Below are 23947 nucleotides of genomic sequence, written 5' to 3' on the forward strand. Positions count from 1 at the left end.
AATGCAAGGATCAATCAAAATTTAGTTCAAAAGTTCTACAAATCATAACAGAATCAAAGGAATTGTTAACTAATTTTAATAACACGCACTCCCTCCGATTCATATTATATCTCGCTTTGACTATTTTGTAGTCAATTTTTTAGGTGTTGAATAAGTTTGTAGAAAAATTTAGCTACATCTACAAAAACAAATTTGTTTGATAATATGTTGGTTTTATGTAAAAAAATGTTGCTATGTTTTTTATAATCTTATTCAAAACTTAACTACTTTTTTTAATCACCTCATATTTTTCTCATTGTCACACGGGTCGTCCTGCGTGACGCGGTCCTTACGGTGCGCCGGGTGGTGAAGGCGAGGACGGGACGGGCGTCAGACAGGTGGACGAGGTGCCGCGGCGAGGGAGATGGGTTGCGCGGCGAGGGCAGAGCTTGCGTCCACGGCGTCCACGGCGAGGAACCGGATGGTGTTCACCGACTGCTCCACCGCCGCCGGCTGCTGCGCGTGGAGGGCAGTCGGCCGTCGGCGGCCGACGGCAAGGCATTTTTGACATGAAACAATGGCGACGTTCGCATTCCCGACTACGTCCGTTCCTCTTCTTCTTCCTTGGTTAAGGCCAAGTAGGCAGAGGACGAGCGGGCACGCGGCATCAATCTTTAGAATATGAGTGGAAGCGAAAATCATGGAATTTAGATGAAAGCATGTTCATTTTGCTAGTTTAAAAAAATTGACCAACAAAAAGTCAAGACGAGTAATATAAAACATAGTGAGTATTTTTTTTAGCTATTTCACATTGTATTGGGACCAAACGAAATTTAGTACAAAATTTCAGTTTGCAATCCACATGTAAATAGTTCAGTTCGAAATTTAGTTCAAAATTTTGGTTTATCAAAGGCAAATATATTTAGTTTAGAATTCCACACCAAATACAGATTTGTAGAGAAAAAAGGACGAACAGGGTAGTTTGCATTCCTAATCTTATCGTGTGTTTTGGTTAGAAAACAATACAGTAACGCTCGTGGTCCACATGTCAGAAATACATCGCGGCAAAATTCTCGCAAGCGCGCGGCAAGGTCGCCAAAAATCTGGTGGGTGTGGCTAGGTCACCAAAATCCCCAATCTCTCTATCCACCTCTCATCCCAATCAACCCACCACATCGCGCCGCCGTCCAAGGCCGCCGCCGCCGCGCCGCGTCCCATCCAAGGCCGCCGCCGCCGCGCCACGTCCCGTCAAGGCGAAACCGCCGTGCCGCAGCCAGTCCAGGCCGCCGCCACCGCGCACCCTATCCAAGCCCACGACGTCGCCCCGCGCCCATCCATTTGCTGTCGGTCGAGTACGAGACCCCAGCCCGCATGCGCACCACCGTGCCGGCGCCACCAGTCGCCACGCACGGCAGAGGATTGGCTGCTCTTCCAGCAACCCTCCCTAGGACTGATTCGTCTCAGGTGCTGTTGTCTTGCTCCCGGAATCCTCATTCGGCCTTCAAGTTTCATCATCTTTTTGATTAGTGACCAGTTCTAGAATTTACTAGTCAGGTTGCGGTTGTACTAAGGGATTGCAGAACTAGGTTGTTATGCCATGTGAAAGTTTGTGTGATTGATGATCTGAACTAATGTTTGATATTTTATTTCTCAGTCATACAAACTAAACTAGGCCTTTCTTATTCTTGAACCTTTCATGAATAGAAGGACATTTCCTAACATAAATTTATTCTGTCACTTTGTCATAACTAAGTACAATGGAAACTGATCGCAGTTGGATGTACAAGGGCCGTTGAAAGCGTGGCGAGGTTACCGCTGAGTGGATATCAAAGACTACATAATTTCTTGACAAGGCATTCAGCAGGGAGACAGGACGTGCTGGTGTGTTGTGTCCATGTAACTACTGCAACAACACACGTCCTCAAACAAGAGATATGATGATGAAACACCTTTGCAAATTTGGTTTCAGGCCAGCATATACTGTGTGGGTGTATCATGGTGAGACATATCCTGCACGTGAAAGCGATATATGCCAAAGCACTGAAGATGAAGATAGGGTGGCAGAGATTGATCGGATGGATGAGATGATAGATGATGTCCATGATGATTATGTCTCAGTTGAGGAGGAAGATCCAGAGCCTACAGCGCAAGCTTTTTTTCAAATGCTGTCTGCAGCAACTCAACCTCTCCACGAACACACACAGGTATCACAACTTGATGCTATCACACGACTACTAGCTGTCAAGTCTCAATATGCTATATCAATTGCTGGATTTGATGCACTTTTAAATGTGATATGTGCTCTCCTCCCACAAGGGCACAAACTACCAGCAAACTTGTATGAGGCAAAGAAAGTTCTTAGTGCATTGAACATGCCATATGAGAAGATAGATGCATGCCCTAAAAATTGCATGCTCTTTAGGAAAGAGAATACGCAGAAGACACACTGTGATAATTGTGGAGAGAGTAGGTATGTGGAGGTTGAAGACAGTAATGGTCACAAGAAACAATTAACTGTTGCCAAGAAGGTACTTCGTTATCTTCCATTCATCCCAAGAATTCAGCGGCTGTACATGTCTGAATCGCAGGCCAAGCAAATGACATGGCACAAGAATGGTCATCGGTACCATACTGACAAGATTGTACACCCAGCTGATGGTGAAGCCTGGAAGAAATTTGATAGGGACTTCACAGGCTTTTCAATGGAAGCCCGCAATGTTAGAATAGCAATAGCAACAGACGGGTTCTGTCCATTTGGTATGGGTTCTTCTTCGTACACTTGCTGGCCTATGTTTGTCATTCCTTTAAACCTTCCACCTGGTGTTTGCATGCGCCAGCACATCATGTTCCTTACCTTGATAATTCCTGGGCCAAATTATCCTAGCAAACACATTAGTGTATTCATGGAATCCTTAGTTGATGAACTTATACATGCTTGGCAGCAAGGTGTGTTGACATATGATCGTGCCACCAAGACGAATTTCATCATGCGAGTCTCATTTCTTTATTCTATCCATGACCTTCCAGCATATGGTATATTTTCCGGTTGGTGTGTGCATGGAAAGATGCCATGCCCAACATGTATGGAGGCACTCCAAGGAAAAAGGTTGAAGTTTGGTGGAAAGTACTCATTCTTTGATTGTCATCGCCAGTTCCTCCCAATTGATCATAGCTTTAGAAGTGATTCAAATTCTTTTCTATCAAACACTACAGTTAGCAATGAACCACCTCTTCGTCTCTCAGGTCAAGAGATCCGTGCCCGGTTAGATAACCTTGTCCCTGCTGCTAATGGAGATAAGTTTGTAGGCTATGGCAAGGATCACCATTGGACACATATATTTAGTTTGTAGAGACTCCCGTACTTTCACAAACTAGTACTTCCTCATAACATCGATGTCATGCACAATGAAAAGAATGTCGCTGAGGCAATTTTCAATACTTGCTTTGACATTCCAGACCAAACGAAGGACAATGTCAAGGCTCGCCTTGATCAAGCAGCACTTTGTAACAGACCTGAATTGAACCTCGTCCAAAAACATGCATCTAGTCAGTGGGTAAAGCCAAGAGCTGACTTTTGCTTGAATAGAGCTCAGAAGAAGGAAGTATTAGAATGGTTTCAAATATTGAAATTCCCTGATGGCTATGGATCGAACCTAAGGAGAGGAGTGAATTTGAAAACCATGCGGATCAATGGGTTAAAAAGCCATGATTACCACATAATGATGGAACGTATCTTTCCAGTCATGTTCCGTGGATACTTGCCAACTCATGTGTGGGAAGTGTTAGCAGAGGTAAGCTTCTTTTATCGCAAACTTTGCGCAAAACAGTTTGATCCTATAGAGATGGCAAACATGCAGTCTCAAGTAATTGTTTTGGTTTGCAAATTAGAAAAGATCTTTCCACTTGGATTTTTTAATCCAATGCAACACTTAATGATCCACTTACCATATGAAGCTAGCATGGGTGGACCTGTGCAATTTAGATGGAATTACCCCATTGAAAGAGGCCAAAAGTATCTTAAGAGCAAGGTTAGAAACCGAGCACGTGTTGAAGCATCCATAGCAGAGGCTTACATACTAGATGAAATCTCAAACTTCACATCCATATACTTTGCTAATCAAGTGCAGACAATTCACAATCCTGTTCCTCGATACAATGTTGCTACTCAGTCTATTGATTGTTCCCTAAATCTATTCTTTATTAGGGGGGATTCTACTAGCCGTGGAGTCCCTCGACACCTAACTCGTGAAGAGTGGAATGCTGCCATGTTGTATGTGCTTACAAACCTTACTGAAGTGGATGACTACATTGGGTATGAACTATGAAATTGATATGAGTTACTTCTAGTTCATAGCTGCATATAATTTTACTTTAAATCATTGTGTGCATTTTTATCTTGCAGGAAATTCATAGATGAGGAATGGACTAGACGAGGTATCCCAACAAGGCAACAACAAGAGAATATCTTACGGAATGGTGCTGGGAGAGATCGTCCTAATTTCGTATCTTGGTTCTATCAACAAGTAATTTCTTTAGCCCAGACTTTACTTATATTATACACTTAGCTATGCATATCCTTTCAGATCAGATTAGGAAATCTATCTAGCTTAGTTCGATGTAATATCTTGCATGTGTATACATACTTTCCTAACTGTTGAACATTAAGTTCTTTCATGAATGTTCCTGCAACCTAGGTAATCCCCATCAAACCAATAAAGTATTACTGCTAAAACTCTAAATTTGGTGACTTCTTATATCAGTGCTATAAATTTGGTCCTACAACAGTAAAGCACATTTGGATTAGTGCAAGTTCCTAGTATGCATCTGCCTTTTTCATAGTACAATCCGAGTTAATTTTTTTACAAGCATTATGAAAATAGTACTGAACATGTATGTACATGTCATTAATATGGAGACACTTCTCAATTGATCATCTGTTAGGTCGGAAATCTGGAAAGAATAAAATCATTGCCAATTTCTACTAACAAAAAGAACCTAGCCAATTAATAACTTGATAACTTCAGTTTTGAAATTCGATACCTCAATAATCAATAGTGCCTTCTTCCATTTTCTTTTTGTTTTCATTAGTTTGCAGTTTAACACCTGTTAATTGCATTTGTGTCAATAACCTAATAATACTTGTGTTTTTCTATAACATAACCTTCAATATTGCCATAATAGAACATTATGCCACAATTTATTGACACATTATTTCCTTTCATTTCACTGCTAGAGTATGTTTAGACGAAACTATGAGTGATGATTTGAGACAAGTAACTAAAGGATGCCACACTCGAGTCTTGCAATATAATATGTATGATGTGAATGGGTATCGATTCCGAACACACAAATATGAACATGAGAGGCCAAATGCAACTACAATAAATAGTGGTTTGGTGACTATAGGATAGGGAGAAAATAGTGACACAACTGAGTATTATGGTTACATCAAAGAAATAGTAGAAATCAGCTTTGATGGCAGAAAACCTCTCACACTTGTGCTCTTCAATTGCCATTGGTTTGACCCAAGCAAAGTGAGGTATACACCAAGATATGGTCTGGTTGAGGTTGCTCATGCGTCAATCCTTCCAAAATTCGAACCATTTGTTTTGTCTCATCAAGCGACACAGGTGTATTACATGCCGTACCCATGTAAATTTGTGCAAGACCTCACTAATTGGTGGGTTGTGTATAAGGTGCAGCCAATTGGTAGACTACAAGTACCCAATGATCAAGATTACAATTCTGTTCCTAATAGCAATGTTGTCCACTATTTCCAAGAAGATGGTCTGTTTGGCAGTTTTGTAATCGATCTTGGTCAAGAACTCAACAATGATCCTGAGCAAGTTGCCATCAGCAGGGATACTGAAGATATTTGCAATGACAAGGACTTGAAGCTTCTCAATGGATCATCTATTCAAGATGAAGATGATGATGACGAGGATGATGAATCTTATTGCACTTCCTCATCTGCTGAAGATGATGAAGTTCCCACTAGTAGGGATATCTTATTTGACGAATATTTCTAAGGTACATTATTCTTTTTTTTATGGAGACTATAATGCCAATTTTTTATATCCTGTGCCTCCCCAAATGAATATTTCCTTTGTCAACTATGCACAAGAATTAATCTTTCATAAACTGGTTGCGTGCTGTAATAATATTTGGCAGTCATCTTACTTTCGTAAAATTTCAGGCATACAATTGGATCATTGCAAAGGATTGCAGTTGATTGGTGCTGTCAATACACAAATTTGGAGTTGGTTACTCACTAGCCTCTAACATTTCTCTATTGCCTCCCTAGGAGAGGTTGCAAGAACTGAGACTCACCTTGTTACTATTGCATTATAGCCACTTCAGACAACCATTGATATTGTGTTTTTGTATCATTGTATTCAAAAATTAATACTGGGATAATATACAGCTAATGTTCACCTGACATTTGTGTGGTTCCATATGTGATGCTTGTCTGTCATGTTTGGATGATATATATATATGCATACATGTTAGTTGCCTGCCTACTGTATCAGTGCAGTACAATCGTGAATGTGTAAAACCCTGTACAATGAGCTACATAATCTTACCGTGTATTCATCTCAAATGTCACCGTGTGCTAAATCTCACGGGAAGAATTTAAACATTCCCGGGCCACTAAAAACTCTCGGTAAGGTGTTTCATGTTCCCGTGTTTTATGGATTTCTTCCCGTGAGTTCCAACCACCCCATTTCACTCCGTTCCGTGCATGACGTGCCGTTAACTGGAAAGTTACCGGCAGGGTGTTTTCACACGGTAAGCTTTCAGCACATCCTGAGTTCGCAAGCAGTTTCTCACGGGTAGAGTGACACGGTAAAGGTGAAAGGCTGCCGAGTACACCTTCCCGAGAGTTTGCTCACAAGAACGACGTTACCGTGAGTTTTAGCCCTGTTACCGAGTTGTTTAGGCACACGGTAGACTTCCGTTCCCTGGTAGTGCAACTACCTTCTTTTAAATAGATATATAAAACTCTCGAATAACTCAATGCCCATGTAATCGATCATGTATACGTTGCTTTTTTTTGTGGAAAGAAGATAGTACCTTATTTAGGGAGAAGCGAATTATACCAACTCTAACGTCCCAAATTAATTTATCTTCTTAAATATTTCGCAGATAATTTCAGTGTTAAATGAAAAATGGCTGCTTCCATTGTGAGAATCATTAAAGTGAGTCGTATGCTGTATGCATGGGATGAGCCAAAATCCCTTTCATGTGTCCAGCCGACTATGAATATTATAGAGACCCTTCAATTCAAATTGCATGCCTCCTTGGTAACAAGCCGCACCACATGCATCGATATATCGTTTTTGCGTAGTTGGCCGGGGTGGGAATTGTAGCATGCCGACTTTTTGGGGCATTAATACAAGATATATCTAGCTTAGTTTTAACAAAAAAAAACAATAGCAAAATTATCCTAGAAAGTAATGTGCAAACAATAATATTCAAGGGACAATGAGCTGTTGTTGACTTTGTTAGGGATCGATCATTCTGGCGAGTATATTCCAGGGATAGTTAATTTTGTCAAAAAGATTCCATTTAAATCTTATGAGAAATTTTACGGACTAAAAATATTGGTGCCTCAAGGTATACAGTATCTGGATAATTTTACTTTATAAAATATCATATGTTATTTCACAACGTTATCAAAATCTTTGTGATGGTAGCCATGAAAATAAACAAGTTAAATTGGATAGAGTGTTTATTTACCAGCCTCAGGTTCATGCGCAATTTTAGTTTACGTGCTTTTGCTTATACGAACGTTGCACCCACCGTAGTAGTTCTGTTCGGCACGACCGAGTTTGCGAAAAATGCTGGAATGTACAATTCAACCGTGGTGTTGTTTTGTGGAGTTCCTTTTTTTTTCTAATCAATAGTGCAATTTTTGTTTTAAAAGAAATCAGCACTTTATTTAATACTTTCTCCGTCATAAAATATAAAGGATTTTGATTTTGGGTTTTGGTTTTGGTTTACGCTAGTCTTGTGTAACTAGTTGCTGGAAAAATGCTGATAGCCGGTGCAACATTTTCGCAAGGGAAACTGGAAACTTTTTGAGTTACGGCTGACACATAAGAGTAGTGGAGTGTCGTTGACTAACTCGATGGTCACCAAGCAGATGGCATATGTCGGAGCAAGGTCTAGCAAATCTATCCATAGTTGAAGAACTTCACCATCTCCTTCGATCTGCAAAAAAAGGAGAAAGGAAAGACATACAAGGCTACAACGGAATTCACTCGACTATGAGACAAACCCGTCCAGCCTCCAGACCGCCCTTCCCTTGTCTGTGACCAACGGCCATCGCAGACAAAGAGGAGATGGGATTTGGCAAGGGAAAAAAGAACACTTGGAGTTATCTTTCATAGAAGCACTCACAAAGAGATAGAAAGAAAGTTGTCATGAATATAGCTAATTAAGACCGGTTAATTTTGGGCTACAATGACTATACGATACGATAGTGGATAAGTTGAAGATCTAAATTGATATTCATGTACTCCCTCTGTTTTAAATTAAAAAACCTAAAGTTTTATCTCAGATATCTAAATTAGTAGTACTAGATTAAGTTCAATCCGAACATATATTAATTTATTTTAGAATGAAAAGATTATAGAAGGACAATATTGTAAAGTAAGATATTTATACTGTCCTTCCATACTTGTGACGTGAGAAGGAACCAAATTTATACTCTGCAATCCCCAATACTGAGACTGAGCACACACCCACACCTGCCACGTGTCCCTGGTTGGGTGATCGAACACTAGCCCAAACTGCCAGAAATACACAAAGTTTCTCCCCAAAAATAGCTGAAAAGAAAAATCCTGGGGCCACATGTCGCGGCGTCGCGCCTCCCACGGCATCCTCCCGCGCACTCTACGTCTCTACTGGTGTTCCTATATATACCGCCACGTCTCGTCTTCCCCCGCCTCCAATTCCAACCTAGCAAGCGATGCGACCTGCCTTCTCCTCCCTTTCGGCCTCGCCTTCCTTCCTTGCGACTCAGGTCATTCTTCCGAACACCATCCCCGCCTTGAAAAGCTCTCGACCAGGATCGATCGATCGCCATGGGCAGCGGCCACAGGAAGCTCATCCACTTGCTCCGCGCCGAGCAGGCGGCGGCGGCGGCCTCGGCGGCGTCGGCGTCGTTCTCGCCCAAGTCTTTCTCGTCGTCCTCCGCCTCCGACGACGACGGGTGTAGCTCGTCGTCGTGGCAGACGAACGACGGCGCCGGTGGGTACGGGTCCGCGGCCTCGTCGCCGTCGCGGTGCAGCGCGTCGACGCCGCCCAAGTCGCCGTGGGCGGCGCACCTGCCGGGGCTTGGCGGCGGCGGGGTGGGGACGGGCGCCGGCGCCACCGGGCTCGTCGCGTCGCTGGTGAAGGAGGACGGGCACGTGTACTCGCTGGCGGCGGCGGGGGACGTGCTCTACACCGGCACGGACTCCGAGAACGTGCGGGTGTGGCGCGACCGCCGCGAGCTCGCCGGGTTTAGGACCGGGAGCGGGCTGGTCAAGGCCATCGTCGTCGCCGACGACGGGCGCATCTTCACGGGGCACCAGGACGGCAAGGTCCGGGTGTGGCGCGCCGACGCGGGGGACCCCGCCGTGCACCGCCGCGTCGGCTCGCTCCCGAGGCTCGCCGACTACGTCCGGAGCTCCGTCAACCCGTCCAGCTACGTCGAGACGCCGCGGCGCCGCCGCGGGCGGCGCCGGGAGGTGTGGCTCCGGCACTCCGACGCCGTGTCGTGCCTCAGCCTCGACGAGGGCGCCGGGCTGCTCTACTCCGCCTCCTGGGACGGGTCCTTCAAGGTGTGGCGCGTATCGGACTCGAGGTGCCTCGAGTCGGTGTGCGCCCACGACGACGCCATCAACACCGTCGCCGCCGCCGGGTTCGACGGCGTCGTGTTCACCGGCTCCGCCGACGGCACCGTCAAGGTGTGGCGGCGGGAGGAGGAGCCGGCGGCGAGTGGCGGCGAGGCGAAGACGAGGCACGTCCTGGAGACGGTGCTGCGGGAGGACGAGAGCGCAGTCACCGCCATCGCCGTCTCGGCCGAGGGCCGCGTCGTGTACGTCGGTTCGTCGGACGGGGACGTGACCTACTGGCACTGGATCGACGGCGAGGCGAGGTACGGCGGCGCGCTCAGGGCGCACGGGACGGCGGTGATGTGCCTCGCCGTCGCCGGGAACGTCGTCGTGAGCGGCTCGGCCGACCGGACGCTCTGCGCGTGGCGGCGCGGCGGCGGCGAGCACTCCCGGCTCGCCGTGCTCGCCGGCCACACCGGCCCCGTCAAGTGCGTGGCCGTGGACGAGGAGGAGACATCATCGTGCAGCTCCGACGGCGAGCGGCGGTTCGTGGTGTACAGCGGCAGCCTCGACGGGTCAGTCAAGGTGTGGCGAATCTCCGACATCGAACCTACCAATCCTCCGCCGCGGCTGCCGTCGCCGCATGTATGGAAGAGAGAGGATCAGCCGGCGGCGGCGACGGCGGCGGCGGCGAGGGCGTGGTCGCCGTACCAGACGTCGGAGATGAACAGCGTGGCAGCGGCGTGACGGCGAGGCTAGAGCTGATCACTAACTTGACACAAACGTGCGTGCATGCAAGAACAGTGTGGGGCTCACACGTGTACTGTAGCAGAAGAGTGTAAATATACGTAGAATATACGGTGCCTGTACGTAGATTACGTATTTGTCAAATGTATGGATGCGAATGGGTGGCTTGGTCGGAGATACCATTTTGGTAGGAGGAATGGGCGGTTAGTTGACAGCGAGAGGTCTACCAGCCACGTCAAAAACCAATAATGGAAGGGAAAAAAATAAAAGGGAGAAGGTTTTGGGAATGGCTTTGTTTTGTTGATTTTGGTAGTGATTTAATTAACGCTCTGTGTAAGATGTACAGATGTATATAATAATATAAAAGCCACCATATTAATTTTGATGTATGAATATATTATTAACAGTTCGGTTTTGGTGGCAATCCTCACCTTTAATCTGTTACTACTTCTCTTCAGTCATCTGTAGTAGCATCAAAGGACAGCAGCATGCATGTATTCTTCCCTAAATTAATCAGGAATATATATGGCGGTTCATCGTAATTAAAAGTCCTAAAATTACATTTCCCACACCAATGGCGACATGAGATTGTGATTTGTGTATTCTAGTAGGAATTTGACCACACAGAACAAAAATTACCATGAACAGGTCTAGTATCCAGATCATTCCTGATGGACAACGTCAACAAATCAAGGCATCAAGTGTGAAGGACATATATTTCCCTCCGCCCAATCTTACAAGTCGCGAATTGACTTGACAGTTGACACTAAGTCGTAGTACTAATTAATTGTGCATATAAAAGAAAATTTGCCTTATTCTTCAAATACTTATTTTTTTTAATATTCAAAATTTCTCACAAAATACTTGACACTCTCAAGTATTACTTGTCTCATCCATTATCTCCGATTCAAATTTCTCTCTATTCTACCTCTACTTCACTCGCAAAGTCTCAACCATATATCATTTAATGGGATAATATGGTTTTTTTTAAAAAAAACTATACTTAAACTATCTAAAATAATAAGTATTTTAAGAGGTACTCTATCCATTTCAAAGAAAAACAAACTTAGAACTAGATATAACAAACATATTCTAATATAACCAAATCTGGTCATAGATCTGTAGGGAGTAGGGAGTAAGCAATTAATTAATTTTAACTTAATTGTGTAGGACTGGACGACTCGGCAGGTAAAGAGTGTAATAAGACCAAATTGCGGTACAGAGGTCGCCATCTTTCCCTTTCCAATAGCTCGCCGGGGGTTCCCCTGAAACAGGAGTTCCCGTGGCCGCCGAGGATTCCCTCCCCACGCCGCAACGCAACCGGAGATGGAATGTATAGTATCTGGTGTTCGCAGCACCGCTGTTGCGCTGCTGCGCCGGCCAACGCCTCGTTCGCCGCCGGGCATCGTCTCGCGACCACACCCATCCCTTTCCCGGCCGGCCCAACCACGGCGACTCGATCGGATATTGCCTGCCTGCCATGCATGCATGGACGACAACTCGCAAAGGTTTTTGGGCTGATTTCGAGCTGCCGATGCAAGCAGATTCGGTGATGACCGTTCGATGAAGGGTGTGATTAGGATGCAACAAGCCAAAGCTGTTTATTCTAAATATTAAGGTCTCGCTGTTCTTTTATAATTAAGATATAAATTAATCTTAGTTTTTGTTAGCTGTTAGCACGATTTTTAAACTGTCATGAACTTTTTATATTGAAGTTGCTATAACATTTGACCGAAATCCATTTTTTGAAGTTTGAAATAATTAAAGCTCAATTAATTATACGCTAAAGATTTCATCTGACCCATGTTCAAACGAGACATAAGAAATGTACTTAACTATTAACTTTCCTCTATTCCTTCAGGATGTGTTTGGCAAGTGGGATATAGGAGATGGGATTGAGAAAAGGAAATAGATGAATGGCTAGGATTAAATGAGGTGTGAAATATTGCCCTTTTGAGGGTGGGATATTATTTCCCAATTCCATTTGCCAAACAAGCCTCATGGTATGATCGTTTCGAATTTGTTCAAAGTTATTTTTTAAATTTTGATTAAATTTATAAAAAAATTTACTCTATTTTTGTATCAAAATATATTTGATTTTACATTTAAAAAAATTAATTTATTGTTGTGGTAGTTACTAAGATTTTTTTTTATACATATGGTCGAATTTAAGGAAATCCATTAAGAAAAAAATTAAAATGTCTTATAATATAAAATATTATAATAGAGTGAAAAAAATTGTATCTTTAATCCAATATTAATGTATAAAAAATCTAACCGCTCAATTTCATGGAGAAACACTACTAGTACATATACTAATTAGGGACAATTGCTTATTTGACCTTGTTTTAGAGCCTAACTACTAATATGACCCTACTTTTTCAACTTTGCTTACTTAACCATACTTTTCAAAATCAGAACTGCCGTCTTAGCCTATTTTACTGTACCATTAGGGTTTAATCTAGGGTGCAAAAAAAATATTTTATACTCGGAACTGGCTAAAATGCCTCTGACTACCAAATCAATCGTGTCCCTAAATTTCTCACCCCACGGTCTACTCATCCCGCGCGGATAGGCCTTCTCGGCGGCATGACGTTCGGCGGAGGCGGCGCTCAGTGCACGCTGAGGCGGCGGCGCGTGGAGAGGTCATCAGCGACGGTGGCGGCAGTAGGAGCTGCGGAGGTTGCGCACGGAGAAGGGATCGGCGGCGATGGCACGCGGAGGCTGCGGCGGCTGCACGCGGGTACTGAGTAGTGGATGAAACTAGCTTATGACTTAGGGATTTTAGGGATGAAATTTGTGAGATTTTAGGTTTATATATGTTGATTTTTATATATGTGGCTTAGTGAAATTTATATGTTTATGACTTGGTGATTTGCCCATTAGTGAATTACTACGATAAGTTTAGGGTATTTTAGGGTTTTAGTGCAAATGTATGAAATTTGTGATGTGGATCTAAGTGGATTTATTTATTTGTGACTTCCCTTTCTTTTCTCAACAAGAGTTGGATAAAGATTAAGATTTTCGTGGCACACTTTTCAAACTTTCTATATGAAAGTTGCTCTAAAATATCATATTAATCTATTTTTCAAGTTTGTAATAATTAAAACTCGATCAATCATATGTTAATACCACCTTGTTATGCGTAAAAAAACTTAATCTTCATCTTCAGGAGAAAAGAACACCAAGAGTTATTTTAGAGATGCATGATGGATGATGGATTTTAGTGTAGATACTACCTAGGTTATCAAATCAACATAGAATATGAGGTGCTGTCCGGAGTTGGTTTGATCGAGTTAGTGCATTCATATAACTGATTAAGATACCTTCTGACCCTAAGCCCCTCGTATTCTGTCATTTTTAGATATTTTAGGGTATTTATGATATGTTTGTGGTAATTTAGAGTATTTTAATGAATTTTTAGGGTAATTTAGATATACATGTGACTAGTGATATATAATTTAGGGTATTTTGTATACTTTTACTGAGATAGTAATCTTTGTTTTTACTTTTTATCGTACACAGGTTATTTAGAAAATGTCTCAGAAAGACAAACCCACGTTAGCGACTAGGAGAAAAACGGAGTGGATTCAGACTGATAGTGGTCATACTATATCCTAAACCATATTTATTAAGCTAATTCAGAGCGGGTGCGGATAGTGTACGGATGTCAAAAATGGAGCATAATTGGTTCGAAAACGGATTAAATTTATCGGATGTTACGTGTGTATGCAATCAATACAACATCGAGTTGGCAATGCAAGGAACAATAATACAATAGTCAATAAACGATCCATTGTAATAATTATGTGCTTAAGTGCTAAACAATATGAATACATGATGTCTATAATATAAAAATACAACTACATAAGTATGACATGAGACGGTGAAAGTCTCAGACTAAGAAATCTAGGGTAATTGATGAATTAGTACATTGGATGGACCAACTTATGTTATATGCAATAGGTAGAGTCGTTACATGTGTTGATGATTTCGGATTATCCGGCAAACGGCCTATCGGATAATCCGACAGAAATGTCGGATAATCCGCAGCCGCCGGATTTTGGAGATACCGTATCCTCATCCGCATCTGCATTATACTATCCACATCCGCATCCATATCCGTCGGATTTCTAAAAGCCCATACTATATACTCGTTTCGAACGGATTTGAATCGGATTGGATCGGATCGGATATTATTATCCGATCCGTTTTCACCACTATTGGCGACAACTAGTGGGACCACATCGACCCGGAACCATAGGACCCGAAATAGGATTCCTAAGGATCAGAAATAATAAGAGCATCGCTAAAAGCCAAACGAGGGCTACCTCAATTTCTTCAAGACCTAAAAATGTCTGCCCCTATCTACAAAAATTTAAATTCACAGGTAATGACATATCCTGCAAGTGAAATATTTAAGATGCCAAATAATACATCTACAAGACATCACTGCACACCATTGTAAAATTCACAGGGAAATTCAGTTCCCACAACCAAACACATATCCAAGTTCATGAACATTTTATAGAAGTTGATAAACAGTTTTGTCACAACATGTAACAAAAAAAAAGAAAAAGATGAGTAAATTTCACATTGGGCCATATATTTTGAACATAGTTTTATAATGGACTAGGGGTAAGCCAGAGTGTTCACTTAACACTACATATCTTTACACTGATTTGCGCTTTGGGCTAGGGATGAGCAAGAAGTGGAGCAGCGGGGGTCTCACCAGATCTGGACGGCCGCGGTGGCAGTGGCGGATGTCGTTGGAGATGCTGCGGGCGAGGTCAGGGAGGGTGGCAGCAGCGGGGATATCACGCACGACGTCGGGGAGGGCGGCGCTAGACCAGCGTGGTAGCGAGGTCGGGATGGGCAGTGGACAATGTCGGGGAGGGTGGCGATCAGAGCTTCTGCCGCCGGCCGTGAAGGCGGCGGCCTCAGACGAGACAACGCCCGGTCGCGTGCTCCAAGAAGAAATGAGGCCGCCTCTGGGTCGGTGGGGAATTGGCCAATTGGGGAAAGAGTAAATTTCCTATATCCTTGCAAACTCACTCAATCCCTTTCGTACCCCGTGAAATTTACCCGATCTCCTTTATACCCCCCAAAATTTTAACTTGATCCCTTCCATGCCCCTACCGTTACATTTTCCTTCATTTCACTATTACGTTTGGTTGCAAATATTTATGCCCTTAATGCTTTAGGTTTGAATATAAACTTGAAAAACGATTAAAAAATTTTATTTCGCTGCACAATATGTGCATTTTATGAAACTAATTAGACTAAATAATTAGTGCAGAAAATTTTGACATAAATTTTTAAAATAAAACAAATGTAATAAATTAAATTTTTTATTTAAAGTTTTAATAGGACAACGGGTATTTTGATCGGGAGCATTCATAAAAAATATTGTGAGCGCTGGTAGTCCTATGCATACTCCTTTTTTTTATGACTTTCTTTTAAAAAATAGATACATATTTTTTTATTTATTTATCTAAAAATAAATTTTGTGATAAATAATGCATTGCACAACAAACTCATAACTATAATAGCCTTATGCGATAAACTTTTACATTTTTAATACTGTAATTCATGAATTTCTATGTTCATCCAAAGGGTAAAATGGTCAATTTTTATAGAAATTAGACAGTCAACTAACGGTCAACTGATGGGAGGGGTATGGAAGGGATCAAAATCAAATTTTAGTGGTATAAAAAAAAGTAAGAAAAATTTAGAGGTACAGAAGGAATTAGCAAAATTTCAGAGGTATTGAAGGGATTTTCTCTTTGGGGGAATTGGGGATCATGTGCGGGTCACGTGGCAGGGATCAGGATCTTCCAAGTGACTGGCCTTTATCATTAGCATATGTTATTATATTATAGTCCTATAAACCACCTTAGCTGTGGTATTTACCCTATTTTTTTCATTCACGCCAACGTTTCCTAGACTACTTAACAATATTTTTCTTTAAAAAAATCTATAAGATACCTGTCTCAAAAAATCATATTAATTTATTTTAAAAAATACTAAATAATATTTTTCTTAAAAAAAATCTATAAGATACTTGTTTCAAAATATTTTTTTAAAAAAAATAGCTAACACTTAACGAACTAATCATATGTTGATGATGACCGTAGAGACCCTTAGGGCTACTATTGGAAAAAAAAATTCACAAAACTATAAAAAGCCTTGATCGGGAACTATTCCATGAGGCTGTTGAACATGCTTACGCGAGGTAAGGAAACGTACGGTAAGAGATATGAGCGTAACAATGGAAACGGAAAGAAAATAGACAAGCGAAGGGGGATAACTCATGGATCCAGGCCAGCTGGTGTGCAGCCGTCAGCCGAGAATGATTGACAAAGGAGAAATAGGGCCGAACAATCTCAACAAGATATGAAACAAATCCGAAATCCTAAACAAATGGCTCAAAATCTATTTAGGGCTTAAACATTTTCAGGTAACTGAAAAGTCGACCTATGGCCATGCCATTGACTGATTTGCAGAGTGAGAGTATCTGAAAGTTATTTTGACGTAACTTAGGAACAATATGATTTTACAAGCAGGGTCTGTTCATCTAACATCGAAAATGCAGGACTGAAGGTTTGCAAACTTTTCATGAACGATATCACATCCTTTGTCGTTAGTTGCTAGTCTTTCAGCAGCTCACTTTCTACCTTAGAAAGACGGGATATAATTTCATCTGAAGGCACAACGGGTATCTTCAGTTCTACGGATGAGGGAACCCTTTCAATGATATACTTTCTGATAGCAACATAAGAACAGTAAGCCTCCCAGTCTGACTTTGGATAAAATTCTCTCCTAAAAAAATGTAGAATTCTCTCTTTGACACCAAAATTATTCCACCATTCTTGATAATCACGGGTTCCAGTGTCTTGTGTGATGCACGCCACCAAGTCCTTCCCAAAACCACGAATTCGGTTGTCCAGTGTAAGGCACTGAAGCGAAGTTGCGTTCTCAAGGATATAAAATATCAGCTCCACTAGTTCCTGCTTGTGGCAAAAACCGGTTACTGTCACATGCTTGATGCTCTGGTGGCTATGTTCTGGTGACAAATGTATTTTTAGGTATTTAGGATTAAAAACCAATGGATAGGGTTCTTTAGCAGACTCCTCCACCTGCACAGTAAAAAGGAAAGGAAAACGATATCATTCATTCTTAATGATAAAATGACAAGGGAAACAACTTAAGGATGAAAGAAGACAAAATTTTGCTTTGAGAGATAAAATGTCATACGTGCAAGATAAAAGTTTCCAGCACAGGAGAAGCTCTGAGGAAAGTAACCAGATAAGCGTACTGATAGCCAAAGCCATAATCCCTTGGTCCAACAATCGCAAGCTCCAGATACTTGAGGTGCAGGAATCTTCCATGCGGTTGAACTATGAGTGGATAGAAATAACCAACCTCATTCGCAGACATCAGGAACAGAGTTTCAACGTTTGGGGCAACTGTTGGGAGCTCCTTGCGAGCATATTCAAACAAATTAAACCAAGGGTAGATTGATATGTTTACATGCTTCAGTTGCAGTGAATCTCCAAGTGACAACTGTATTAGGGGCCCTTCATAGTAAAAGGTGGAGAGATTTGGAGCATCACTCATTATTAACTGCAGCAAGTTGCATCGTCTGACCCGCAAGAAATTAAGCAGCTGCAGTGTGCAAGGTATTTTAAACAATCTATCTCATGGCAAAACCCAAGTTCCAGATGCTCTAGACTAAGAGAATTATAAAGAAAGGTCCATAGTTCTTCTGTGGTGATATGCACCAAGCTAAAATAAGCTCTCTTCAAGTTTCTGAAGGAACAAGCTCCTAGATCAGGGCGAAAAGCGCAGGAGTAGAGACACAGAGACTGAATTGAGCATCCCTTTTCAAACAAGAGTTTACATGGGAATCTATATTTCATTTTATCATCCCGGGGCAGCTCTAGGGTGAGTTCCTCGATCCCAGGGATAGCTGCATCAAGCCAATGGTTGATATGATGGGCAGACAACTCATGAAAAAATTGTAGTTCAAACCTAAACCTCTTCACCCAACCACCAGTGTGGTTTTGCAGAGCAATATCAATCCTCTTGATATATGAATCCATTTGACCTTGTATACAATTGTGTTGTCCATCCATGGATAATGTTTTGGCACTGAATTTGAGCTCAGGATAATGTCTCCAGGACCGTAAAAGTTCTCGTGAGGCACAGGCAGGAGAGCAATTATCTGATGCAACACATCCTGAGCAAGAGATACATAAAAGACAACTTCAACAACAGGATGGCAAGAGGACGAAGTTGAGTTGGACAAAGTGATAATGCTTATAAGAGAAAAACAACAGATAGAAAGGCATGTCATAAAGTTGATAGTGCTATAACATTCCTATTCTATTATTCCAGTAGCATTATTTGTTTACTTATTTGCTGAAGTAGCTATGCCCTGATTCAGAAGAGCTGAAACAATGCCTGAATGTATGCATATCATAATTTTGTTTCAGGGCCATGCACTGGCACTGCTGAATCTTTTATGCTCTCCAGAATGTTTTGCTAAAATGTGAACTAGATCGCCCTCTCGGCATTATGTTATGTACCTGTGGGAGCCTGTCCAGTGTGAGATGTGGTCCCCTCTTGGCATTTCCAGACCTGCTGCGTGAATCCTTTCTTCCCATGTCTGAAGCACTCGATCCATCTACAGCACAGCAAGCATCATGATAAGGAACAAATCTGGTCTGCTTATAGAAAAGAAAATGATGGGGAAAAAGGGAGAAAACCAGTGTTACTTGGACAGTGTCCGAATTGTTTGGCCAAACCGGACACCTGTGTCCGTGTCCAGGTAACACCGGGGAAAACACTAGACTGGCTATATAATATAAGGAAGCAAAATCACACAGAAGTACAGAACCATTTGATTTAACTGTTCAGGTTGGTTTGCGTTTTCATATAATATATATGCACCAACCCCAACAGCACCAGCCGCAGCTCACTCTAGCCTACCTGCCTCCTCTGCCACCACACATCCTCTCTTCCCCTTTCACAGGCTTCTATATTCGCACCTGCTGCCACCCCACCCAGCTCAGCTTTGGCAACGCTTCATGCCACCACACATGACTGCCGCTTGAGCTAACTTTTTCGAAGCCGAACCCTCCATTGCCTGCCCCACTCTATGGCTGTGAAAAAAGCTCAAGGCTCGCAAGCTATTCATACTCGACTCATTATAAGCTCGGCCCCAGGCTACAACGAATCAAGCTCGAGCTTCAACTAAGGCTCATATCCATTAACGAACAGAGCTCAAGTAGCTCAACAAAGGCTCGAGGCTTGAGTGCGTGTTTTTGTCTCCGTGGCTACTGCTGTACTACTGCAGGAGTACTAGTACTGCTACTATGCTGGCCAGCCGCAGCGTCCATCTTTATTTAAACAATTAATATTCCAACGTTCAAATCTAGAGGCTAATACCTCCGTCCCATCCTAGGTTGCTATATTATGGGACGGAGGGAGTAGCTAGTTGCAGTACTTGTGCAGCCTTTTGTCAGTGTTAGTGTTTATTCTCTTGATGGTGAACGCATGTGCTTGCATTTGTTGTTCCTCCTGGGCAAGCTCGAGTAGACTCGAGGCTCGTTCGAGCCAAGCCCGAGCTTAACTGCAAACTCGAGGCTGTTCGAGCTCGGCTCTGAGTTCATAACGAGCTCGAGCCTAATCATATAAACTCGCTCGAGCTCGGCTCGTTGACAGACCTACCCCACTCAACCATCCATCCTCATCGCATGGAGGGAGCCTCCCTGTCCCGATCACCAATTCCACCACTGGCCCATCAACCTCCCGACCATCAATTCCTCCCCAAATCCAGAACCCTAACCCTACTGGCTCAATTGCTAATCGCCGCTGCCACAACCGACCCATTGATCTCCCTGACCACTAATTTATCCCTAATTCCTCCCAAATCAAGAAGCCTAATCCTACTGGCTTAACTGCGAGCGACAGCACCGGAGTGGAACCAGAGCTGAAGGGGACGAGGCCGGTGCACAGGGGTAAGATTCGCATGATTTTGTCCCCGAGAATATCTTTTCTTACACTGTAAACAGATTACAAGTTGACGGAGAAGAGGGCGATAAAAGTTTGAGCTTTCTGTGCACAGATCGATGACGATGCCCTTTAACTTGATGATTTAGCTATATAGGTCAGTGGATCTGGTTATAGTAGATTAAAGCAGAGAACAAGCTGAAAATTTAAAAGAGGCATACCGGCCTGGATTCGCCGCCGCCGCCGCCGGCGGCGGCGTTTCATGGACATGATCCTCGCCAGACCCAGCATCCCCATCTTGTAATAGACGACACGACACGACACGGAGAAGTTTCCAAGTGTTGTATAGTACTACTCTACTCTAGTCCTGACGCCGACTCGTAAAGTTGTACTATCTCCGTTTTGAAATGTTTGACGCCGTTGACTTTTTAGCACATATTTAACTGTTCGTCTTATTAAAAAAAATAAGTAATTATTAATTCTTTTCCTATCATTTGATTCATTGTTAAATATATTTTTATGTAGGCATATAATTTTACATATTTCACAAAAGTTTTTAAATAAGACGAACGGTTAAATATGTGCTAAAAAGTTAACGGTGTCACGTATTTTGAAACGGAGGGAGTACTGATCGGAAGCAGCAGCGACTCCTGTCCTCCCCATCGTCTCTTGGTGCAAGGAGCTACGGCGGCGGCTGGAGCCTGGAGGGGAACGGGGCAAGTAAATCGTGTTCAGGCACGGCCAGGGAGACGAGGGATGTATAGCCCGCCCGGCCCAGCAAGCCACGGGCCCTCTGGTGGCACGGCAACTGTAGCGGGCCGTGCCAAGGCCTTAGCCCAAGCACGGCCAAAAGAGATGCTGGGCCGTGCCGGGCCAGCACGGCTACTGTTGCGAATTTTTTTCATTTTTAATTTATTTTGTTTTAATATTTACAGAAATATTATACCGACGAAAATATTTACAGAAATAGAGGGCGACAGGGTGACGTGTGTGATTGAAGGCCGCTGAGCGGGCATGCAAATTTTCCATGCGACGAAAATTGCATTTACCGGGCGGCAAGGGACCTAAGCGCAAAATACACGCACGGCGTCATCTTGCATGTCATTTTGCCGCCCTCCACTTGGGCGGTAGGGTCTATTTTTGTAAATATTTTCGCCGGTATAATATTTCTGTAAATATTAAAAAAATAAAAATGAAAAAAAAAAATCCTACTGTTGCGGCACGTGGGCCGGCACCAGCACACGTGACCCATAAAAATTTGAAACTTGAGGGGAAAAAAAGAAAGAAAGGGAAAAAATAATAATACGAAGGAAAAAAGGATGCATATAGGATTAATGTGAGGAAAATTTAGGGAAAATTGGAAATATAACCGAAAATATACAGTAAAAATATGATAAAATGTGAAAAAATAAAAAATATGAGAAATATAAGGGGAAAATAAAAAATTGTAGGGAAAATAATTGGGCCGGACCATCGATAGGCATGCCGTGCCGTGTCGGCCCTAAGATGCTGGCCCAAGCACGGGACGGGCAAACGGATCGTGCCCGCACGGCCCATAGGCTGGCATGTCGTGCCATGCCTGGGCCGGCTACAATAAGGCCGTGCCCGGGCCAACCCAGCATGGCTCAGCCTATTTGGATAGCTATAATCGGATGGGAATGGGATCATGAGGAGAGAGACCGCAGTGGGTCCTATTCCCTCCTCACATTCTTGGCATGTTGGTTTTTGGAATTGGGTAAATTTGATTTAAGCCATTAGAAATTTACTATATTGGAAAACATCATCACTATTCATGTATTTGAAAAATTGTTATTACAGTTTTATAGTTATTCAATATATGGCACTACTTACCTCATCAATGCATTTTGTTAAAAAAAAAAGTTAGACCAAAATACCATTTTTTGGGGGAAATTTAACTATTTGTCACTATTATGATTGCCAATTATCCAAATACTCATCTTAGATTTGCCTTTTTTTTTTTTGCCCCTCTAAGGTGATGACTTCTTTAACTATTTTCTACTTTTACCCATGTGGCATGCCAACGTGACCACCTAGTGTAAAAATCGATGTGAGACCCACTTGTTAATCTCACAAACACTTCCCTTCCTCTCTCCCTCTGTTCCGGCTAGCCCCGCTGGCTGCCAGTGCTGCTCCGGCTAGCCCCGCTGTCGTCCCTTTCATAGATCCTCGGTGGTTGATGGCTGCGGTGTTGCTGGACCATGGGACGATAACTCCGGTGCTTGGTGGGTCCCACTCCACACCACGCTCCACGTGATCGTCGCCCGCTTCCCGACCGTCTCCAAGCTCGCCCTCAAGTGCGACTATCGCGCTGAGGGCGTCACCAACCCCACGTTCGTGCTCCTCGTCGACCGCCTCGACCCGACCCTTCAACGACTCAAGCTCCGCTCCCTCCGCCTCGTCACCGATTACGGCGTCGTCGTGCTCGCTGTCGCCGCCACTAGCCTCCGCAAGCTCTCCATCGCCTCATGCACCTTTGGTGCCAAGGGGATCGAGGTCGTCCTCCGCTCCTACCTCCAACTCAAGGAGCTCTTCGTCAATGCTGCCTCCCACCTCCAGGACAACGGGGCTGATTGGAGCAGCGCTGACAGCAAGTGAGGCTAGCCGGACCGGAGGAAGAGAGGAAGGGGAGAGTTGTGAGACTGACAGGTGGGTCCCACATTGAATTTTTACACTGGGGTGCCACGTTGGTATACCACATAGGCGAAAGCGGCAAATAGTTAAGAAGCCACCACCTTATAGGGGAAAAAATAAAAGCAAATCTAAGCGTGGTGTTTGGATAAGTGGCAAATATAATAGTAGCAAATAGTTAAATTTCCCTCCTCTTTCATCCCCTCCTCTCTCATGTTCTTCTCTAAACCTCGCCCGCCCGTCCTTAGCAAGTCAGGCATGTTCATCTGGTTCTCGTCGTGGGCGCCGTCAGCCTTCAGTGCCTCTGTGGCTACGGAGATGCCGACTGCAACTTTGTCTCCAGTAGCCATGGGGGGTGTGTGTATAGCTGACGTAGTGACGTGGCGCCGGTGTTGACAGCCGCCGCGCCTGTGGTTGAGGGGTTGTCAGTTCGCTGCGTTTGTGATCGCGGATATATAATTTTATCACGTGTGTATTATTACTGATTTAGGGAATGGCATTATAAACAAATAGGGTTTCTGGTGTATAAAACTGGGGGGCCAACACATAGCTAGAAGTTGCTATATATTGGCTGATAGATAGATGAGGGATATTAAAGGAATAAATTTTTTTTTATCTATGGACAGATGATATGTGAGAAAGTAAGAGTGGATTTATTTTGAAATAAAGTTAAACTAACCGCAGAACTCGATTTGTTTTGGGCAGAGAGAGTACTAAGCAATTTTGTTTGC

The 23947-nt window shown here is 43.2% G+C and overlaps 2 protein-coding genes across 2 annotated transcripts; one reads left to right on the forward strand and one right to left on the reverse strand.

Moving 5' to 3' along the window:
• Positions 1–8934: 8934 nt before the first annotated feature.
• On the forward strand, positions 8935–10974 carry LOC4333492 (protein JINGUBANG). The gene has a single exon (XM_015773621.3). The coding sequence runs from the start codon at positions 9069–9071 to the stop codon at positions 10548–10550; it is 1482 nt and encodes a 493-aa protein (XP_015629107.1). The 5' UTR covers positions 8935–9068; the 3' UTR covers positions 10551–10974.
• Positions 10975–16921: 5947 nt separating this feature from the next.
• Positions 16922–20881, reverse strand: LOC9269577 (uncharacterized). The gene is made up of 4 exons (XM_015773367.3): positions 20789–20881; positions 19142–19239; positions 17808–18792; positions 16922–17689 (listed from the first exon to the last, which is right to left on the reverse strand). The coding sequence occupies exons 1-3, from the start codon at positions 20862–20864 to the stop codon at positions 18595–18597; spliced, it is 372 nt and encodes a 123-aa protein (XP_015628853.2). The 5' UTR covers positions 20865–20881; the 3' UTR covers positions 16922–17689; positions 17808–18594.
• Between the last annotated feature and the right edge of the window lie 3066 nt (positions 20882–23947).

The sequence above is a fragment of the Oryza sativa genome, chromosome 3, assembly GCF_034140825.1.
Source record: "Oryza sativa Japonica Group chromosome 3, ASM3414082v1".
In the NCBI taxonomy this organism is placed as follows: Eukaryota; Viridiplantae; Streptophyta; class Magnoliopsida; order Poales; family Poaceae; genus Oryza; species Oryza sativa.

Excerpts from the sequence above, each read along its gene's own strand:
- LOC4333492 (XM_015773621.3), top strand. The coding sequence starts at position 9,069 with ATGGGCAGCGGCCACAGGAAGCTCATCCACTTGCTCCGCGCCGAGCAG.
- LOC9269577 (XM_015773367.3), bottom strand. The coding sequence starts at position 20,864 with ATGGGGATGCTGGGTCTGGCGAGGATCATGTCCATGAAACGCCGCCGC. Across the intron at positions 19,240-20,788 it reads GCGGCGGCGAATCCAGGCCG|ATGGATCGAGTGCTTCAGAC; the intron begins GTATGCCTCTTT and ends GCTGTGCTGTAG. Across the intron at positions 18,793-19,141 it reads CACTGGACAGGCTCCCACAG|GATGTGTTGCATCAGATAAT; the intron begins GTACATAACATA and ends TCTCTTGCTCAG.